The following is a 23,120-nucleotide window of genomic DNA, read 5'->3' as shown; positions in this document are numbered from 1 at the left end:
CCCCCTTCTCTAATAGGTTAGTTTTACAGATTATCTAATGCACCACTCCTTTTTTTTCCTGTTTTTTCTGGATGAGTCATTCATATCAGCCCTCATTCCCTCTCTCATCTCATTGACCTGACAGAGGGACAGTCAGCCTGCCCTGTGATTCACTCCATCCCATCTCATTAAATCACTCTCTAAGCAAGAAGTGTGTAGGAGAGAGTGAACGTATGAGATCGTTATTAATGTATCGTTAACTCAGTCCAGATGTCAAAGATCCACGACCTGTATATGCTGTGACCCTCTTTCTCAGGCCTAGTTCACACCACTTTTGCCTTTCCAGCCACACTAAAAACAGCATTTTTGACCACGAGGAATGTGCTGATATGTGATACACGGTGGAGCTTTCTCAGATGCTGGGGTTTTTTGATTAGGTAATTTGATTTCATGTTTGACTGCTTTGTATCATATACAAGCGATGTTGGGGGGTTCATGTCAAAACAAATGAAAATGTTGGAAATGATGTAAAGGTCATTGGCCAGAATCCCAGTGTGCAAGCCCATCATGTCACTTCATCATCATTTTCACATTTCATTTTGGAATGATAGTTGTTTTTTTTTTTGGAAATGCACTGAAAATGCTGGTGCGGCCAAAAAAAAAAAAACAACAACCACAAATAAACAAACCAAAAACAGTGTTAGTGGGGACTAGGTTTCATTCTCCGTCTCAGTCTGCCTGAGTTTTTCCTATTCAGCCAGGCAGGGGCTTGTTCAAGCCCCTTACTGCTCTATGATCATGTTTATATGCACACAGTGTCCAGGTTTAAGTCTATTATTACTAGTTATAAGCCCACAGTCCCACAGACTCTTTTAAACTATTTGGAACAGGTGATGAGCTCAATATGAACATCTGGGGGGAAAATGCAATCACTTTTTCCCTTTCTTCTTTACTCTCTCCAGAATAACAATTCTGAGACGTTCACAGAGTGCACTCGAGTCACCTTCATCATTAAAAACTCCATCTGTTTAACATGGGCTCAGTATCCTTTCCACCATCACTCTTATTAATCCTTGTGTTATGTGTCATCTGGTGTTGCATCGATCACCGTTGTCCTCATCCAACCCTGATCACGCATGCATGCTGGGCTTGCTCAGGTCCCCGTTGCCATGGCTATTCCCAGCGTTGCGGATGGGCACATCCTCATCGTCCTCGTCTTCCAGCTCCTCGCTCTTCCTCTTGCTGTAGCGCTCGTAGAGCACCATGAGCACACCCATCACCCAGGCTGAAACGGTGCCTGCTGAGAAGATGATGAAGCCAATGGCAATGAAGAACAGGTAGTCCCAATAGCCTAGACCCTGATGGCATTCAGTGCGCAGCTGCATGCCCATCTCAGACAAGCGCCGGCCGCGCATCTCCACCGGACTCTGGCACACCGTTTGACCTTCATCTAGAGGAGAGGTCAAAAAGAAAGGATCAATATTTTGAGCTTGTAAAAGGATACATGTACCAAAATGTGCACTTAAATCAATTAAAAAGGGCAAATCTTAAAGAAAATGTGTTCATGTGACAATATATATTAAATATATTTAAATTATTTTTTTGAAAATGAAACTGGCGAACTTTGCACACATGCACAAAAACTTCGCAGAAATGATTTTCAGTTTTAAAAGTAGTATGCAAGCTCACTAGATCACAGTCTTGGTGTAACTAGTTTCTTAATATCTTGTTTTTAAACTCAAATCTTTGTTTTTCACAACTTTGTTTTTATAAATATGAACAAACACGATGCTTTTCTCATCCTCCCAGACATTACTTATGCTGCTACTAAACAGATTACAGAATGTATTTACCTCTTAATGCGGTTCTGATTTCGTTTTCTCCTTATTCTTCCCTACACCCACCTACACACACACACACACACACACACACACACACACACACATATGCACGCACCCATGCACACACACACACACCCTGTGCCCCTGCCCCAGAGAATGATACAGGTCAGTAACCATCATCCCTATCTCAGATCCAGAGTGCAGCCCAGCAGTAGCCTGTCAGCTCTATATTGCACTTTGACAAGAGAAATCCAACACACACACTTTTGCTCCAGTGATGACGGGACCATCTACTTGATGAATTACTATAATAAATTGTTCTAATCAAATGACGCTCACTGTGCAATAAAGGATAAAGAAATGAGAGAAAGAGAGAGGGATATTGCCAGTAAGACAGAGAGAGATATAGCTGATGAATAATCTATGGGTCACACTGTCTGGTCAGCCTTGGGGCTGAGGTAAGACTGTTATATGGGACTCATGCCTGAGGCTTTCTGCACCCTGCCACTGCAGCAAATCAAACACAGCTTCTAAACACAGTTCTGATATTGAATTTTAATGTAATCTAAAAATAGATTCAACAAACCCACAGCACTGAGGGTTAGTCAAGCCCTGGTGAATGCTCAGGTTCCATTACACAATAAAATGGATGTACAACCTTCAGCATAATTATTACACTAATTTCCTTTAATATAAAAAAATATGTGAACATGTAATTTCAAGGTACATGTGTGTGTGAGTCGAGATTAAATGCCAGGGTCTTCATTTGCAGCTCCCTTTGAAAGGATTGGAACAGTAAGGCCAATTCTGTTGTTTCTGCAATACACTGGAAACATTTGGGTTTGCGATCAAAAGGTGAATATGAGGCAATCGATTAGAATTTCAGCCTTCAGTTCCTGATGCTTACATCTAAATGTGCTAAACAACTTAGAACATGGCACCTTTGGCAGCAGATGACCCAATTTTTAGGTGAGCAAAAGTATAGGAACAGATAGTCTTAAAATAAATAAAACTTAAAATTTGGCTGCATATCCCTTGCTTGCAAAAACTCCATCAAGCACTGACATCACTGAACTGTTCTATTCTTCTTTTGTGATGCTTTTCCAGGATTGTACCATAGTTTATTTTATTTGTGGTTTGTTTTGGTGGGCTTCTTCCTTCAGTGTCCTCTTTGGGATGTGAAATGCTACTCATGGGCAGCACAGTGGTGCAATGGTTAGCACTGTCACCTCACAACAAGAAGGTTCTGGGTTTGAGCCCAGTGGCCAACCAGGGGGCCTTTCTGTGTGGAGTTTGCATGTTCTCCCCGTGTCTGCATGGGTTTCCTCCGGCTGCTCCGGTTTCCCCCACAGTTCAAAGATATGCGGTTAGGATAACATAAGGCAGCCATGGCTTGAGGTTGGGCTGAAGTGCCCTTGAGCAAGGCAGCTAACTCCCAACTGCTCCCTGGGCGCTGTAGCATAGCTGCCCAAGTCTGTGCTTGAGTGTATGTGTGACAAATAAAGGCTTGGCTTGGCTTCATTTCAGTTGAGGTCTGGTAATGGACTTGGCCAGTCTAAAACCTTCCACTTTTTCCCCCTGATGAAGTCCTCTGTTGCATTTGCTGAGTGTTTCGGGTCATTGCCTTGCCCTGCATGATGAAGTGGTTTATGTTCATTTAGCACAAATCCAAAGTCATTTAGCAGAAATCTAAAGTCCTATTTAAAACAATGGGATAGATGCCAAAGACGTTCACTTTTGCAATCCGACTGTTCCCTTTAAATCAAGTACTCAGTTAAGAATTTTTAAAAGAAAGCTGTGATCTGTCTGATTAGTACAAAAGTAGAGGTTCACGCAACTACAGATCATTCTATCACTAGAGTGATACACAGAACGAGTTTGAGGTTACATTTAAGCTTAACAAATAATATCTTGTTGTCTGTTTTGGAATGCCAAGAACCATAGTTCCTTGGATGGGAAGAGGATTGTTGCCATTGGCAGCATAAGAAATGTGTAAACTTAGGAAATCAAGTAGAAGTGCCATCATCCCCCAGCTTGCGCATTCCTAGCTCACCACCTGTTGCACACAGCACGCAGTTGGATAACAAACGGTAAGCATGCCTGTTACTTTAATATAAGCTATCATTTTTTTTTATTCGTTATTGCTTGTCTGGTTTGCTCTTTCCACTTGTAAAAGTATCCTCCTTATGTGTTTGTAACTAACGACTCTTGTTTTCATAGATAAAGATGACCAGGATAGAAGTAAAAAAGATCATTGCATTTGCCATGTGGCTTGAGGTCACATCACACTAGGTCAGAGACAATTTGGCCAGCTACAGACCCAGTTTAGTGAAGATCATCAATTTATTGCAAAAAGCAGAAAGGATGACGTTGTGTCATTACAATGTGGATGTAAGCAGGAAAGGGAAAGGCACAATCGAGCAACATGCTAGCTCAGACAAGCACAAAGGCAACAGTCAGAACACAGGTGCCGCTTCACTTATCAGATTTCCGTGAAGCTTCATCGTCTAAAGATGACAAAATCTCCGCTGCAGAGCTTTCTAAAAGTTTATCAAAGTTGACTGAGAGATCTACACTGACTCATTCATAGCAAAAGGGGTGACAGGAAAGGCCAAAAGTATCAAAAATAAACCTCATTCATGGTAAGTGCACCAGAGTCTCATTATGCATTTGGGATTTTTTTTTTCCATTTTTGTCTTGGCTTTACTGAATTTTGCCATGTGTACTCCTTTTTGGTGTTATGGAAATGGCCATACTGTGACTAACATACAGTATGGGCTACATCAAATATGGCGAACTACAATCGCAACTTCCATTAAAAAAAATCCATCAAACATATTTAAACATGATTGGTAGGTATTTAAAATAAAGATTCTTAGAACTTGTGTGAAAGGACTTCAGCTTTGTTCTAAAAGACTTGTGCAAAAAGCCTTTTGTGCTAAATGACCGAATACCGATGAAGTTCTTCCCAATCAGACTGGATGCATTTCTCTGTAAATTGCCAGACAGAATGTTTCTGTAGACTTCTGAATTCATTCTGCTGCTACCATCATGAGTTACATCATCAGTAAAGATTAGTGAGATCCTTCAAGAAGTAGCCCTGCAAGCTCTCTGGTCTTCATGTTAGTTTATCCTTTTTAACAACAAATACGGTCTTCACAGGCGAAACCCAAAGCTCATACCAAGAAACAACTTTCAGAGCTATTAAATGTTTAAACAAATCAGTCTAATACACGGTAAAAAATGATTTGTTGTTTTAACTTAAAGTTAGTACCCGGGCTGCCTTAAAATTTTGAGTTCATTGAAATTCATATAGTTCACCTCGTTGTGTTAACTTACTTTATTAATTTCAATGAACTCAAAATTTTAAGGCAGCCCGGGTACTAACTTTAAGTTAAAACAACAAATCATTTTTTTTTACAGTGTAGGGCATACCTGGGCTACAAGAATCACAGATCAGACACGTGTTCTAATATTTTTGATCGCTTTAAAACTGGGTAGGTCCAAACAAAAGGTATCATGTTCCAAGTTGTTTAACACCTTTAAATGTAAATATCAGGAAATGAAAGACGACAAAAGTTAAATCCCAAGGCTTCCCAAACAATGAAAAGGAAGAAATGAATTTATGTGAAATAGTCTGAAGCTTCAGATTACAAGACTGCATGCCTACATGAGCTATATGAGGTGAAGTTAAGGGTGGAATCGTATATGTGGGGTAATAGGACTGGCAGTGAAGACGGTTCTCAGTAGTGGAAAGTTCGACATCAGTCAGCTCAGAAATACAGGAGGAAGCAGACACAAAGAGATTGGGAGATCACTGAAGGTGTCCTTCAACAGTCTGATCAGATAGTCTCTCTCTCATCCTGTCTCTAACCACCTCCCATCTTTTTTTAAACACACACACACCCACCCACACAAATTTACCAGGGGTTGGTATGATCAAAATATTAACTAAAGTCCAAATGCAATGTTACAGTAAATGTAAAATTTTCTGTTTAAAATTACAGAGACATGCTGACTGGTTAAGTGCCCATTCCTGGTCTGCCACTTAGCTACCATATCTACTGTCTCTGTCAACCAATTTCATGACCAAATAACTGTGCATGACAACAAAAAAAGTGCTGGATCAATTGCTATTTTATAGGCTACTTTAAAAAGGAGGGTGGAAAACGTCTTGTTAAATTAAACTAATTTTGCAGTAACCTATTGAAAATATACTACAATCCTAATAGATTTCAGTGCTTGCCATTTTCTCATTCATATGTACATCATATAAACCTTTTCTTTTTCCTTGACAGAAAAGGAAAAAACTATTTCTTTATATTCTGCATTTTCTATTCCCTATTTTTGGCTTATTGAAGGCAGGTACTTGTGTTTAAGGTGGTATATATTGTGTTTGGGCGGCACGGTGGTGTAGTGGTTAGCGCTGTCGCCTCACAGCAAGAAGGTCCGGGTTCGAGCCCCGTGGCCGGCGAAGGCCTTTCTGTGCGGAGTTTGCATGTTCTCCCCGTGTCCGCGTGGGTTTCCTCCGGGTGCTCCGGTTTCCCCCACAGTCCAAAGACATGCAGGTTAGGTTAACTGGTGACTCTAAATTGACCGTAGGTGTGAATGGTTGTCTGTGTTTATGTGTCAGCCCTGTGATGACCTGGCGACTTGTCCAGGGTGTACCCCGCCTTTCGCCTGTAGTCAGCTGGGATAGGCTCCAGCTTGCCTGCAACCCTGTAGAACAGGATAAAGCGGCTAGAGATAATGAGATGAGATGAGATATATTGTGTTTAAACTGGTATATGCTACCAGTTGACCTAATCCACATGTCTTTGGACTGTGGGCAGAAACTCAAGCACCCAGAGGAAACACACACAGGCATGGGGAGAACATGCAAATTCCACACAGAAAGATCTGGTAATCACAAGGTTCAAACCAAGAACTTTCTTACTGTGAGGTGACAGCACTAACCACTGCACCACCATGCTGTCCAGTAGCCAATCCACCTATCCATCCATCCATTATCTGTAGCCACTTATCCTGTACAGGGTGGCAGGCAAGCTGGAGCCTATCCCAGCTGACTATGGGTGAGAGGCGGGGTACACCCTGGACAAGTCGCCAGGTCATCACAGGGCTGACACAGAGACAAACAACCGTTCACACTCACATTCACACCTACAGTCAATTTAGAGCCACCAATTAGCCTAACCTGCATGTCTTTAGACTGCGCGGGAAACCGGAGCACCCAGAGGAAACCCATGCAGACACAGGGAGGCCCTCATTGGCCACTAGGCTTGAACCCAGGACCTTCTTGCTGTGAGGTGACAGTGCTAACCACTACACCACTGTGCTGCCCCCAATCCACCTACTGGTAATGTTTATGGGAGGAAACTATAAAACCTGGAGGAAACCAGTGCACACAGATAGTGAACAAAGTGTCTTTCTTTGCAAACAAAAACAACTCTTACAAGGTTTTCCTCCCATATTTAACTACATTAACATTGTTAAACCTGATCTCAAAACTAAAGTAAAATGTAAAGTGCTTTTCAGTGCACTACACACACAAATGCAGGATTCAACAAGCTTCAAGTGTTTCACCTGCATCTCTCTCTCTCTCTGTCTCTCTCTCTCTCTCACTCACACACACACACACACCACTCAACAACCCACACACAATCTACTTCCCAAGGACACAACATAACCAAAAGAAACATGGCCACTATAATATGATGTTGCATATCACGTTATTACAAAGCAGCCTACATCACATACAGCAATCAAGTAACTTAGACAATTCTCGAAATTTAATTTATGCCCTAGCAATCTGACTACCACAGCTGCAATATTATCTACCGATATCGTTTTATTTATAGAGGTATCTTGCCAGAAATCTCATCTCATGGGGGCGTCGTGGCTCAGGTGGTTAGGGCGCCATACCATGAATGCGGGCGACCCGGGTTCGATTCCGGCCCGAGGTCATTTCCCGATCCCTTCCCGTCTCTCTCTCCCGCTCATTTCCTGTCTCTACACTGTCCTATCCAATAAAAGGTGCAAAAAGCCCAAAAAAATATCTTTTAAAAAAAAAAAAAAAGAAATCTCATCTCATCTCATTATCTCTAGCCGCTTTATCCTTCTACAGGGTCGCAGGCAAGCTGGAGCCTATCCCAGCTGACTACGGGCGAAAGGCGGGGTACACCCTGGACAAGTCGCCAGGTCATCACAGGGCTGACACATAGACACAGACAACCATTCACACTCACATTCACACCTACGGTCAATTTAGAGTCACCAGTTAGCCTAACCTGCATGTCTTTGGACTGTGGGGGAAACCGGAGCACCCGGAGGAAACCCACGCGGACACGGGGAGAACATGCAAACTCCACACAGAAAGGCCCTCGCCGGCCCTGGGGCTCGAACCCAGGACCTTCTTGCTGTGAGGCGACAGCGCTAACCACTACACCACCGTGCCGCCCATCTTGCCAGAAATCTATGTAACAGAAATTGCTGATGAAAGACAAAATGTTTCTAAACTGACAATGGAAGATAATAAAATGTCCAAAACTTTGCTGAAGAGTCAGCACCATGCCAGCTTCATTTGGATAGACAAGGGCATGGTTCAGGTACAAAACCAAAATTGGACATGGTGGTCAAAACATAATGTTCCACTCAAAGTCTGTGTGAATCCCGGATGGAGAAGGAAACTATTTTGGTCCTTGGATAGAAGCTGAACCGATTTTAGCATGACGTCCTGCTTGGATTCTTTAGCGTCTGAAATTAAATATTCACAGTGTGAGTTTGCTTCCGGCTATGCGGGCATTAACTTCAACACTAATGCCAACACTCCTGTGAGCTATTCCACCTTAAAATGACCAGTCAGCTTATCTGTGCAGTGCCCAAGCCAGCAGAGTTGTGAAAGCCATGTGAGAGAACTATCACCATGTGATAAAACCCCTGCTCCTAAATATTCCCTCACACATGTATATAATTCTTATTTTGGTTCATATTTTCAGGTAAACAGCATATTTTTTTGCAACATCAGGCTTTACAATGTGTTAATGTTGAATTGCTGTCCTTTATTTAAAGCTACAGCATGTATGATTATTTTTCATTTTTAATAAAACAAAGGTGTAAAATAAGTCGCTCCTGAGGTGCCGAGTCGTCCTGACAACCAAGTAAAAATCAGTCACGCTCATCCCTGTGTCAAGGTGCTGGGCTTACATCTTCCTCTCCTTTTTTCCTCATGTCATCTCAAGTGGTTTTACATTGCCACCATCACCTCCGGGTTGTTCATTAGGGAATTAAACATATCGGTGCATAAGGATTTCTGTCAAGCTGCTTTGTAGTAATATCTATTATTAAAAATGCTCCCAAAATAAAACTGAATTGAATCAGGAGACCGTGAGAGTGAGCGAGCATGAGAGGGAGAGATCTTGGTGGAAAGCTAGTGAACAATAGCTGCATCTAACAATCCTGGATATGCGCAGAGCTTCAGGGGTAAACAACTACATTTTCCCTTCGGTGAGAATTTGTTTTAGCTAGCTAGCTGCCCCTGGGTGAACAGTTCTTCTGTAGGTTATCTGCTGTTTATGGGCACATTTACATCGCAGCAAGTTGGCAATGCTGCTACTGGACCACGCAGACACAGTAAGAGATAACCAGCTGATATGGTAGCTAAAAGACTTCGTCAGTCTTGTTGTGCAGTTTTTGTTGGTTCCCCTGGCACTCTGCATACAACCATACTAAACAGTATGTCGTTACACTATGTTTGTCATTGTTATTTAGGTTCTAATGCCTATTCTATGTTCACACCAAACACAGCAAGAGTGTCAAAATGACCATAAGTCATTCATTTTCTATATTCATTTTCACTAGTCATTCATTTTCACTGTCTCTCAATGGTGAGATCATTGGCGGTGCATCTTGGGCAGTGGGGGTGTCAGAATATAGTAATGAGCTATGATGCAGTTCAGCAGCAACCAATTGAAATTTAGAAGTGTTCACTAGGATTCTTGAGAGCAAAGTCGTGTAAATGTTGATTCAATTCAAACTGTTCCTAAGTAACCTACCATGGAGGAGAAATTGATAATTGATTTATGATGTGTCCCTGTTTGCATACAGGGACCAAAACAAACAAACAAACAAACAAAAAAACCCACATGAAGCATGGACCAAACTGTAGATGTTTCAAATGAGTTGGAGAAGTTTATGAAAATAGGGAGGGAATTGCATGTGAACTAGCACCACAGCATGCAAAAGGGTGCTGGCTATTTACTTGCATGTGACTTGAATGATGCTGTCGAATGGAAGGTACTATATTATACGAGATGAGAGGTGTATGTTGGATATGTTAAAATGAAAGCAGTCGCTTTGCCGATTTTTTTTTTTTTGCAACAAGGCAGAAAACAAGTAAAAACAACAACTCTGTAATGGTACTGGTATTGTTAAACAATTTTTTAAAAAATTTAAAAAACATTTTATTATTTTAATTATTTAAATTGTTTTATTTACTTTTTATCATCATTTTGATGAGGTTATAAGACAAAATATTCTGAATGACCTTGTATTTGCTTATTTCATCTATACGTCACAGAGCATCCACAAACTTGCCAGCATCATTGGCAGAGCAGCTAGAGCGAATTTTGATGTGACTCATTGTGTTTGGTTTGAATGTAGGGTTAGTGTACTTTGTGTGGTTTGGGACACAATATTTAATTCTGTATGTGTGCATGAAATTAATGCATGCACTGGAGGAAGAACACAGCACAGCTTCCATTATGAAATGTTCTTCTGCAAGTAGTTTGCAATAACATTTGTTTTTAACAGTGAGAGCAAAACTGTAGGCTTAATATCACAATTTAAATTGACAATACTAAAATTGCCCAAACACACCACTATGCTACAGCGGGGAAAAAAGTGATGACTTGCATTATATACTGTATATTGTATTCTGCTGTTTTTCTATTCTTCTTTGGTGTAAAATATTTCTACACATTAATATGAGACTAACACGTGTGTGGCAGCGGGGGCATGGTCAAGCGTAGGTCTGTGACCGGAGGGTGGAGTCAGGGAAGGTAAGTGGCAGAATCACTATACCTGATGTCAATTAACCTGTGTTTGTGTGTCTTCCCCAGTGACCGTGCCCTATATAAGGAGAGAGAGAGCAGAGGAAGGGAGCTCTCTCACCAACCAGACAACTAATGTGTGTGTGCGCGTGTCTGTGCGACTGGGAGTTTGTGTTCAACTGAAAAGTGTCACAATAAAGAGTTTTGACAACTCAGTTCTGGCCTGCCGTACTTCTGTGCTCCACCCACCCGCTCAAATTCCTACAGTGGTGCCGAAACCTGGAAAAGGACCACAGAGGAGAACAGCCCCATGGAGTCCTCCCTCTTTGCGGACCTGATCCACGCCCTCGCCACGGCCCAACAGAGCCAGCACCAGGCACTGGTCGCCCTCCGAAAGGAGCAAACTCAAAGGTTCGAGGCCCTGGTGCTGGCGCAATAGGAAGATCGTTAGGCGTTCCGGCACCTCCACCGCTGCGGGGTCCGGCACCTCCACCGCCGCGGGCCCTCCCCACCTCACCCTAACGAAGAAGGGCCCGCACGACGACCCCGAGGCCTTCCTAGCGCTCTTCGAGCAAGCAGCAGAGGCCTGGGGCTGGCCGGTGGAGCAGCGCGTGGCGCGCCTCCTCCCCCTGCTAATGGGTGAGGCGCAGCTGGCCGCACTACAGCTCCCCGCCGACAGCCGTCTGGTCTACGCGGACCTGTGCCGGGCCGTCCTCCAGCGTGTGGGGTGCACCCCAGAACAACAATGCCAGTGCTTCCGCGCTCTACGCCTAGAGGAGGTCAGCCGCCCGTTTGCGTTTGGCCAGCAACTCCAGGACGCCTGCCGGCGGTGGCTGAGGGCTGACAACCATGACACCAAGGGAATCGTTGATCTGGTGGCACTGGAGCAGTTCATCGCCCGACTTCCCGAAGGGACCGCAGAGTGGGTCCAGTGCCATCGCCCGGCATCGCTGGATCAGGCCATCGAGTTGGTGGAGGATCATTTGGCGGCTGTTCCCACGGCAGGATCGCAGATCTCCTCTTCTCCTCTCTCTCTCTCCCCGTTCCCCCACCGTGGAGCCAGCCCGCTGCACCCGCGGTGCCCTCCCGTCTCCCGCTTCCGTGTCTGTCTCCCCCCCCCCCCAGGTGAGTGAGCCCCAGAGCGCTGGTGCAGAGAGAAAGCCCGGGCCGTTTTGCTGGCGCTGCGGGGAGCCGGGGCACCTCCAGCATTAGTGCTCGGTGATGGAGGTGGGCGCTGTGGTCCGGATCCCCGACGCGCCAGGAACTGCCCTCGATCAGGCCGGAGCATATCGCATACCGGTGAGTATCCAAGGGGATACGTATCAGGCTATGGTGGACTCCGGCTGTAATCAGACCTCAATCCACCAAAGCCTGGTGCAAGACGAGGCATTGGGGAGAGCACAATTGGTGAAGGTGTTGTGTGTGCACGGGGATGTTCACAACTACCCTTTAGTGTTGGTCCACATTCTAATTCGAGGGGAAAAATTTAGTGTAAAGGCGGCCGTTAATCCTCGCCTTACCCACTCGATAATTCTGGGGACTGATTGGCCAGGATTTCGGGAGTTAATGACTCATTTAGTGAAGAGTGGGTCCTGCTGTAGTTCAGCAGGGGGAGGTCCCAGCATGGCATTGGTGGGAGCAGCTGTCACAGAGCCATCTACGTCATCTCCGCGTCAGAGTGAGGAGTAGCAGGCTCCTCCTCCCTCTCTCGGGGAATCCCTCGCGGATTTCCCGTTAGAGCAGTCGTGAGATGAGACTCTGCGGCATGCGTTTGACCAAGTGAGAGTATTCGATGGTCCAGCCAAACGCCACCCCGTCCTTCCCCTATTTCTCTATTATGAAGGATAGATTATACCGAGTGATGCAGGACACTCAGACTAAAGAGCAGATCACGCAGCTTTTGATCCCAAAGAGCCGCCGGGAATTGGTATTCCAGGCGGCTCACTATAATCCCATGGCTGGACACTTGGGGCAGGATAAGACACTAGCCCGAATAATGGCCCGGTTCTATTGGCCAGGGATTCGCGGCGATGTCCGTAGGTGGTGTACAGCATGTCGCGAATGCCAATTAGTAAATCCAGCGGCCATTCCAAAAGCGTCTTTGCGCCCTCTACCATTAATCGAGACCCTGTTCGAAAGAATTGGGATGGATCTCGTCGGGCCATTAGATCGGTCAACACGAGGGTATCGCTTTATTTTAGTTCTGGTGGACTATGCAATGCGATACCTGGAAGCAGTGCCTCTTTGCAATATCTCAGCATGCAGTATTGCAGAAACACTCTTCCACGTCATCTCCCAAGTCGGAATCCCCAAAGAGATTCTGACTGATCAAGGCACTTTGTTTATGTCACGTACACTGCGCGAACTGTATGGGTTATTGGGAATTAAGCCGATCTGCACCAGCGTTTATCACCCACAAACGGACGGTTTAGTCGAACGGTTCAATCGCACCCTCAAGAACATAATTAAAAAGTTTGTATGTGAGGACGCACGCAATTGGGATAAATGGCTCGAACCCCTGTTATTCGCAGTGCGAGACGTCCCACAAGCTTCCACGGGGTTCTCCCCGTTCGAGTTATTATATGGGTGTAAGCCGCGTGGCATCCTAGATGTACTGCAGGAAAATTGGGAGGAGGGACCTTCACCGAGCAAAAACGAAATTCAATACGTTATTGACCTGCGCGCAAAACTCCACACACTCACACACCTAACCCAGGAGAATTTGCGGCAGGCCCAAGAATGGCAAATCTGCCTGTACGACAGGGGTACATGCCTTAGGGAGTTCGCACTGGGAGATAAAGTACTCGTACTGTTGCCCACGTCGAGCTCCAAATTGATCGCCAAGTGGCAAGGACCCTTTGAGGTCACACAGCAAGTCGGGGACATTGACTATGAGGTGAGGCGAATGGACAGGGGTGGGGCGCTACAGATTTACTACCTCAATCTGCTCAAACTCTGGAATGAGGAGGTCCCCATGGTGTTGGTGTCGTTGGTTCCGGAGAAGGCGGAGCTGGGGCCGGAGGTTCAAAAGGGAACATTGACATCACTTACCTCTCCGGTCCCCTGCGGAGACCACCTCTCCCCGACCCAACTCACGGAGGCTGCCCAGTTGCAGACTGCATTTTCGGATGTGTTCTCGCCCCTGCCTGGCCGCACCCGCCTCATAGAACACCACATTGAGATGTCCCTGGGGGTGGTAGTGCGCAGCTGCCCTTACAGGCTACCCGAACACAAGAAGGTGGTTCAGGAAGAACTCGAGGCCATGCTCAAAATGGGCATCGTCGAGGAGTCACACAGTGACTGGAGCAGCCCAGTGGTCTTGGTTCCCAAGGCCGACGGGTCGGTCCGGTTCTGTGTGGACTATAGAAAAGTCAACGTGGTGTCTAAATTCGATGCGTACCCAATGCCTCGTATTGACGAGTTGGTGGATCGACTAGGCACGGCTTGCTTTTATTCGACACTGGATTTGACAAAGGGTTATTGGCAGATCCCCTTGACTCCACTATCCCGAGAAAAAACGGCCTTTTCCACACTGTTTGGCTTACACCAATTTGTCACACTTCCTTTTGGGCTGTTTGGGGTGCCTGCTACGTTCCAGCGGCTTATGGACAGGGTCCTCCACCCCCACGCCACCTATGCAGCCGCATACTTAGACGACATCATAATCTATAGCAGGGGTCGGCAACCCTAGGCACGCATGCCACAACTGGCACGCCGAGGAATTTCCAGTGGCACACTGACAACGATACACAAACCTAATTATTCAACACATTAAAAATGTTCAAATGTCATCTTGAACAGTCATTGGCTGTTGCATGGCGAGCCTGCTCTTTTAGCATGACTACACAACAATATAGCGCCCCCCTCCCAGTGTTGCCAGATACTGCTGACGTTTTCCAGCCCAAAATATGTTCAAAACCCGCCAAAATGCACTTAAAACCACCCAATCTGGCAACACTTCCCCCTCCCCATATTTCTCACGAGACAGGCCCACTTGATGCAGCAGTTGCGCTAAGATGGCAAAGAAGCCGACAGTTCGGGCTTTCCTCTCCTTGTGGACCAAAGAATATGGGTTCGTTTCTCAGAGGGACCATGCTGTGTGCACGTTGTGTTTTGAAAGTGTTGTGTGTCGAACATCCAGTGTTAAACGTCATTTCGAGGCAAAGCACGAAAAGATTTTCAAAGATCAGGCAGATAGGGACGAATCAATCTCACGCGCAGTGTGCAGACATGGGAAGCAAGCCCACACTTTAACAGTCTTTACTTCATCTAAAAACAATGCCACTGAAGCTAGCTATATAATTTCTCATTGCATAGCTAAACATGGAAAGCCATTCACAGACGGTGAATACATTAAGGAGGCCTTTCACTCCGGCTCGGATAGTCTTTTTGAGGGGTTGCCAAATAAAGAGACAATAAAATCAAGAATAAAAGACATGCCCGTATCAACCAGAATTGTTGAGCGATGAATTGGTGAAATGGCAGAAAACGTAAGGGTGCAGCAAACAACTGGCATAAAAGATGCAGGGGTATTTAGCATTGCGCTTGACGAAAGCGTCGATGTGAATGATGTGGCACGTTTGGCAGTGATGGTAAGATATTGTGATGTGACTGTGAGAGAGGAGCTCTGCTGTTTAAAGCCAATGAATCCTGCTGGGGATCTTTACCTGAAAAGTTCAACTGTCCTCGCAATATTGCACTGGCTTTATTGTCAGTGTTCGGATCAACATATCCGTGTGAACAGATATTTTCGCACATGAAGAGTGTACTTTGCCCCTCCCGAAGTCGTCTGACAACGGGCCATTCGGAAGCATGCGTCCAACTCAAAGTGACCAATTGCCATCCCCACATCTCGGAGCTAAGTAAGGGGAAGCAGGGCCAGGGATCACACTGACTGATAGGCAAAACATTTATTTTGTAACAAGGCTACTTCAAATTTGCAGTTTATTGTTAAGCCACTTTATGTAGGCTACTTGTCAATGTTCTCTGACACTCATTATTTAATTTTTTTCTGTAGTTTTATTATTCATCAGTTCCATTTCCATTAGGCTGCTACGTCTTTATTGTGAATAACTTGGGCCTGTTACCTACTGAAAGATTTTGGATGTTATTTTGTGAATTTGTATAAGCTGCTTGCAATGTTGTTATCCAATGTGTGTGTGTGTGTGTGTGTGTGTGTGTGTGTGTGTGTGTGGGGTTCTTAAACCTTGTGTGTGAGGTTAATGGCATAAAACAAGTGCAATGGTGTTTTACATTTGCTCAATGCATTAAATATCCATATCCATCTAAAATGTGTGGTGTCTAATTACACATAGTTAACAACACCTATTTGAATGGCACACTAACTAACAAGAAAATTTCTAATTGGCACTACATGGCAAAAAGGTTGCCGACCCCTGATCTACAGTAATGACTGGCCGTGGCATCTGCAACACCTGAGGGCCGTCCTTGGGTCGCTGAGGCGAGTGGGTCTCACAGCCAACCTGAAGAAGTGTGCGATTGGGCGGGTTGAGTGTGGAAGGGGGTGAGACAGTTCCTGGGGCTGGCTGGCTACTATCATAGGTTTATACCTAATTATTTGGACGTCACCAGCCCGCTGACTGATCTCACTAAAAAGGGGGCACCAGATCCGGTCCAGTGGACGGAGCAATGCCAGTGGGCTTTCTCTGAGGTGAAGGCTGCACTGTGTGGGGGGCCACTGTTACACTCCCATGACTTTTCTCTCCCCTTTATGTTGCAGACGGACGCGTCGGACAGGGGGCTGGGGGCTGTTCTGTCCCAGGAGGTGGAGGGGGAGGATTGCCCCGTGCTGTACATCAGCAGGAAGCTGTCGGTGCGTGAGGGGTGCTACAGCATGATGGAGAAGGAGTGCCTAGCCATCAAGTGGGTGGTCCTCGCCCGCCGCTACTACCTACTGGGACGCCCTTTCATCCTCTGTTCGGACCACACGCCCCTTCAGTGGCTCCACCGCATGAAGAATGCCAATGTGTGGATCACCCGTTGGTATGTGGCACTCCAGCCCTTTAACTTCAAGGTGATCCACAGGCCGGGGGCGCAGATGTTCATGGCGGACTTCCTCTCCTGTCGGGGGGGGGAGTCGGCTGCAGGCCGGATGGCTGCCCGGCCTGAGTCAGGCGGTGGGGGTATGTGGCAGCGGGGGTGTGGTCAAGCGTCGGTCTGTGACCGGAGGGCGGAGTCAGGGAAGGCAAGTGGCAGAATCACTACACCTGATGTCAATTAACCTGTGTTTGTGTGTCTTCCCCAGTGACCGCGCCCTATATAAGGAGAGAGCAGAGGAAGGGAGCTCTCTCCCCAACCAGACGACTAATGTGTGTGCGCGCGTGTCTGTGCGACTGAGAGAGTGTGTTCAACTGAAAAGTGTCACAATAAAGAGTTTTGACAACTCAGTTCTGGCTTGCCGTACTCCTGTGCTCCACCCACCCGCTCAAATTCCTACAACATGCTAAATAGCTAGCGACTCACCATTGCTTATATAACTTAGTGACTGTTTTTATTATGTAACCTATTTGATGACCATGACCATAGGTGAGAGTCGGAACGTAGATCGACTGGTAAATTGAGAGCTTCGCCTTTTGGCTCAGCTCCTTCTTCACCACGACGGACCGGTAAAGCGACCGCATCACTGCGGAGGCTGCACCGATCCGCCTGTCGATCTCACGCTCCATCCTTCCCTCACTCGTGAACAAGATCCCGAGATACTTAAACTCCTCCACTTGAGGCAGGACTTCTCCACCAACCTGGAGAGGGCAAGCCACCCTTTTCCGGTCGAGAACCATGGCCTCGGACTTGGAGGTGCTGATTCTCATCCCAGCCGCTTCACACTCGACTGCAAACCGCCCCAGTGCATGCTGAAGGTCCTGGTTTGAAGAAGCCAACAGGACAACATCATCCGCAAAAAGCAGAGATGAAATCCTGTGGTTCCCAAACAGGATTCCTTCCGGCCCCTGGCTGCGCCTAGAAATTCTGTCCATAAAAATTATGAACAGAACCGGTGACAACGGGCAGCCCTGACGGAGTCCAACATGCACTGGGAACAGGTCTGACTTACTGCCGGCAATGCGAACCAGACTCCTGCTCTGTTCATACAGGGACCGGACAGCCCTTAGCAAAGAGCCCCGAACCCCATACTCCCGAAGCACCCCCCACAGAATACCACGGGGGACACGGTCGAATGCCTTCTCCAGATCCACAAAGCACATGTGGACTGGTTGGGCAAACTCCCATGAACCCTCGAGCACCCTATGAAGGGTATAGAGCTGGTCCAGTGTTCCGCGACCAGGACGAAAACCGCATTGTTCCTCCTGGATCTGAGGTTCGACTATTGGTCGAATTCTCCTCTCCAGTACCCTGGAGTAAACTTTCCCTGGGAGGCTGAGAAGTGTGATTCCCCTGTAATTGGAGCACACTCTCCGGTCCCCTTTCTTAAAAAGAGGGACCACCACCCCAGTCTGCCACTCCAGAGGCACTGTCCCCGACCGCCACGCGATGTTGCAGAGGCGTGTCAACCAAGACAGCCCCACAACATCCAGAGACTTGAGATACTCAGGGCGGATCTCATCCACCCCCGGTGCCTTGCCACCGAGGAGCTTGCAAACTACCTCAGTGACTTCGGCTTGGGTAATGGACGAGTCCACCTCTGAGTCATCAGCCTCAGTCTCCTCAGTGGAAGACATGACGGTGGGATTGAGGAGATCCTCAAAGTATTCCTTCCACCGCCCGACAATGTCCCCAGTCGAGGTCAACAGCTCCCCACCCGCACTGTAAACAGTGTAGGCAGAGTACTGCTTCCCCCTCCTGAGGCGCCGGACGGTCTGCCAGAATTTCTTCGAAGCCGACCGATAGTCCTTCTCCATGGCCTCCCCGAACTCCTCCCAGTTCCGAGTTTTTGCCTCCGCAACTGCCCGAGCTGCAGCGCGCCTGGCCTGCCGATACCCGTCGGCTGCCTCAGGAGTCCCGGAGGTCAACATGGCCCGATAGGACTCCTTCTTCAGCTTGACGGCATCCCTTACTTCCGGTGTCCACCACCGGGTTCGGGGATTGCCGCCACGACAGGCACCGGAGACCTTGCGGCCACAGCTCCGAACAGCTGCATCCACAATGGAGGTAGAGAACATGGTCCACTCAGACTCAATGTCCCCCGCCTCCCTCGGAAGCTGGGAAAAGCTCTCCCGGAGGTGGGAGTTAAAGACCTCCCCAACAGAGTGCTCGGCCAGACGTTCCCAGCAGACCCTCACCATACGTTTGGGCCTGCCAGGTCTGTCCAGCTTCCTCCTCCGCCAGCGGATCCAACTCACCACCAGGTGGTGATCAGTTGACAACTCAGCCCCTCTCTTCACCCGAGTGTCCAAGACATAGGGTCGGAGATCAGATGACACGACTACAAAGTCGATCATCGACCTCCGACCTAAGGTGTCCTGGTGCCACGTGCACTTATGGACACCCCTATGCTCGAACATGGTGTTCGTTATGGACAAACTGTGACTAGCACAGAAGTCCAATAACAAAACACCACTCGGGTTCAGATCGGGGAGGCCGTTCCTCCCAACCACGCCCCTCCAGGTGTCACTGTCATCGCCCACGTGAGCATTGAAGTCCCCCAGTAGCACAATGGAGTCCCCAGTCTGAGCACCCCTCAGTACCTCTCCCAGGGACTCCAAGAAGGCCGGAAACTCTATACTGCTATTTGGCCCGTAGGCACAAACAACAGCAAGAGCCCTCTCCCCAATCCGAAGGCGCAGAGAGGCGACCCTCTCGTTCACTGGGGTAAACTCCAACACATGGCGGCTGAGCTGGGGAGCTATAAGGAAGCCCACACCAGCCCGCCGCCGCTCACCACGGGCGACTCCAGAGAAGTGGAAAGTCCAGCCCCTCTCGAGGAGCTGGGTTCCAGAGCCCAAGCTGTGCGTGGAGGTGAGCCCGACTATCTCTAGCCGGTACCTCTCAACCTCCCGCACAAGCTCAGGCTCCTTCCCCCCCAGCGAAGTGACATTCCATGTCCCAACAGCCAGCCGCTGTGTCCGGGGATCAGGTCGTCGAGGCCCCTGCCTTCGACTGCCACCCAATCCACACTGCACCAAACCCCTACTGCTACCTCTGTGGGTGGTGAACTATGGTCATGAGCTTTGGGTAATGACAGAAAGAACAAGATCGCGGATACAAGCGGCTGAAATGAGTTTCCTTCGCAGGGTGGCTGGGCGCTCCCTTAGAGATAGGGTGAGAAGCACAGTCACTCGGGAGGAGCTCAGAGTAGAGCCGCTGCTCCTCCACATCGAGAGGAACCAGCTGAGGTGGCTCGGGCATCTTTTTCGGATGCCTCCTGGACGCCTCCCTGGGGAGGTGTTCCAGGCATGTCCCCCCGGGAGGAGGCCCCGGGGAAGACCCAGGACACGCTGGAGGGACTATGTCTCTCGGCTGGCCTGGGAACGCCTCGGTGTTCTTCCCGAGGAGCTGGCCGAGGTGTCTGGGGAAAGGGAAGTTTGGGCTTCCATGCTTAGACTGCTGCCTCCGCGACCCGGTCCTGGATAAGCGGAAGAAGACGAGACGAGACCTATTTGATGTTGTGATTCTGTGATATTTCAGCCTAGAATTACATCAAAATCAGATCAGATTCAATTAGAAGAAGAAGCAGCCTTTGTCACATGCCCACTCAAGCACAGTGAAATTCGTCCCCTGCATTTAACCCATTTGAAGCAGTGAACACACACACACACACACATACCCAAAGCAGTGGGCAACTATGCTACAGCGCCCGGGGAGCAGTTGGGAGTTAGATGCCTTGCTCAAGGGCACTTCAGCCCAAGGCCGCCCCATGTTAACCTAACCGCATGTCTTTGAACTGTGGGGGAAACCGGAGCACCTGGAGGAAACCCATGCAGACACGGGGAGAACATGCAAACTCCACACAGAAAGGCCCCCATCGGCTGCTGGGCTCAAACCCAGAACCTTCTTGCTGTGAGGTAACAGTGCTAACCACTACACCACCGTGCCGCCCCTAAAAATGATCCCCCTCCCCGATATTCAATCCAGTATTTTCTGCTGATATTGTCTCAATACTGAATACCGTATCAGTGTCATTTCTGCAGTGTCATTTATCGCATCGCTCCTGTGAAGGACGGCCCCATGAGGACAGTTGAGGGTTATACCTGGAGGATGCTCTGGACTCTTACAGTAATGCTTTTATGGCTGAGGACTACAGTTGACTTGCTAACTTTAGGACTGCAGTTATCATGAACAGTTTTGCACTCAAGTGTCCATCAATGAAGAGTTATAACATCAACGAAACTGACTTCATGTTAAAATTGTTAATATTATAGTCAGGCTGTCTGTTGTTGCCCAAATGAGGATGGGTTCCCTTTTGAGTCTGGTTCCTCTCGAGGTTTCTTCCTCATGTCGTCTGAGGGAGTTTTTCCTTGCCACCGTCGCCACAGGCTTGCTCATTGGGGATAGATTAGGGATAAAATTAGCTCATGTTTTAAGTCGTTCAAATTCTGTAAAGCTGCTTTGCGACAATGTTTATTGTTAAAAGCGCTATACAAATAAACTTGACTTGACTTGACTAACCCTTGAACAAAAATTACTGTCTTAAAAGCCACCTCATGAATGCCACAGCTAGTGTGGTCTTCCTCTACCAGTTCTCGTAGACATTGTGTGATGAGGAGAGCAAGCTAGATTTTAGATTGATTTTGTTAAACTGAGGCTAAAGTGTACTCTCATGCACAGGATATTGTCATTAACAGATACACAGATCAGCCATAACATTAAAACCACTGGCAGGTGAAGTGAGTAACATTCATAGTCTCATTACAATGGCGCCTGTGAAGGAGTGGGATATATTATGCAGTAATATAATAGTCAGTTCTTGAAGTTGATGTGTTGGAAACAGGAAAAATGGGCAAGCGTAAGGATCTGAGCGACTCTGACAAGGGCCAAATTGTGATGGGTAGATGACTGGGTCTGAGCATCTCCAAAACAGCAGGTCTTGTAGGGCGTTAATGGTATGCAGTGGTTAGTAACAGGGCTGGAAATTAATTTTTTGTTAATCTGCTACCACTCAGGGTTTTTTTAACAGCTACTTTCTTGTTTTAACTAAAAGTATGTAACTTACAATAAGAGCTGCAACATTCAAGCATAATTATTTAGGTGAATGAGCTATTTTATTTCATAAGTGAAATATTTAAACTCAAGGAAAATCTCTTTCTCACACACACATACCTGTAAACTGATGGAAGTTACATTTGATGAGTTGGGCAGATTTAAAAACAAAACAAAAAAAACCTAACCATTCACGGGACTCCCTATTGTTGGCTTTTCTCCACTTCTTATTAAAAAATGTCTTTCGACCTTTGCTTCTTTGGCCTGCGTCTCCTGGAAGGTTTTCTCTGCAGACCTCTTAACCCCTACGATGTGAGTTTTTGTTTGTTTGCTGCAACGCTAGCCTAGGTTGCTTGACCTGAGGGAATTTTCTTTAGCTGTCAGTCCCTAGTTAGCTTTCTATGCTCAAATTAACGCTAGTTAGCGTTTTATTCTAAAGTTGCCACATTGGTTCTAAGTCTTCTTGTTTCACTCAGACACTTTAATAAGGAGACTGTCTCCTCGTTAAGGTGTCCAAGTGGAACAAGCAGACTCACGATTCAATCCGAGTTGTGGAATGTCACAAATAGTTCTGTTACAATTGTTTTATTTCTTTGTATATGCTCCTTTTATTTACCCATCACTGTGGCTGGTAGGTTGAGCAAATTCACCCACCACTACACAAAATCACCCGCATTTGGTGGGGAGCGGGTGCTAATATCCAACACAGATTAGTACCTACCACAAGTGGTCCAAGGAAAGAAATCTGGTGAACCAGCGACAGGGTTATGGGCACCCAAGGCCCACTGATGCGTGTCGACAGCGAAGGCTAGTCTGTCTGGTCCGATCCTACAGAAGAGCTGTTGTAGCACAAATTGCTGAAAAAGTTAATGTTGGCTATGATAGAAAGGCATCAGAACACACTGTGGATCACAGCTCATCAGTGTGTCTGTGCTGACTCCTGTCCACCACCAAAAGTACCTACAATAGGCACGTGAGCATCAGAACTGGAACATAGAGCAATGGAAGAAGGTGGTCTGATCTGATGAATCACATTTTCTTTTACATCATGTGGACAGCCAGGTGCATGTACATCACTTACCTGGGGAGGAGACGGCACTAGGATGCACCATAGGAAGAAAGCAAGCCAGAAGAGGCAGTG

The 23,120-nt window shown here is 47.0% G+C and overlaps 1 protein-coding gene across 1 annotated transcript in view; it reads right to left on the bottom strand.

Annotated features, from left to right (window-relative positions):
* Window positions 1-1,109: 1,109 nt before the first annotated feature.
* LOC132882619 (leucine-rich repeat-containing protein 52) overlaps window positions 1,110-23,120 on the bottom strand; it is a 41,929-nt gene continuing 19,918 nt past the window's right edge. The window contains exon 2 of the mRNA XM_060915707.1: window positions 1,110-1,429. Within this exon, the coding sequence (XP_060771690.1) occupies window positions 1,110-1,429 (320 nt within the window). The remainder of the gene's footprint in view (window positions 1,430-23,120) is intronic.

The sequence above is a fragment of the Neoarius graeffei genome, chromosome 3, assembly GCF_027579695.1.
Source record: "Neoarius graeffei isolate fNeoGra1 chromosome 3, fNeoGra1.pri, whole genome shotgun sequence".
Lineage (NCBI taxonomy): Eukaryota > Metazoa > Chordata > Actinopteri > Siluriformes > Ariidae > Neoarius > Neoarius graeffei.
This window is presented reverse-complemented; position numbering and strand designations above follow the sequence as displayed.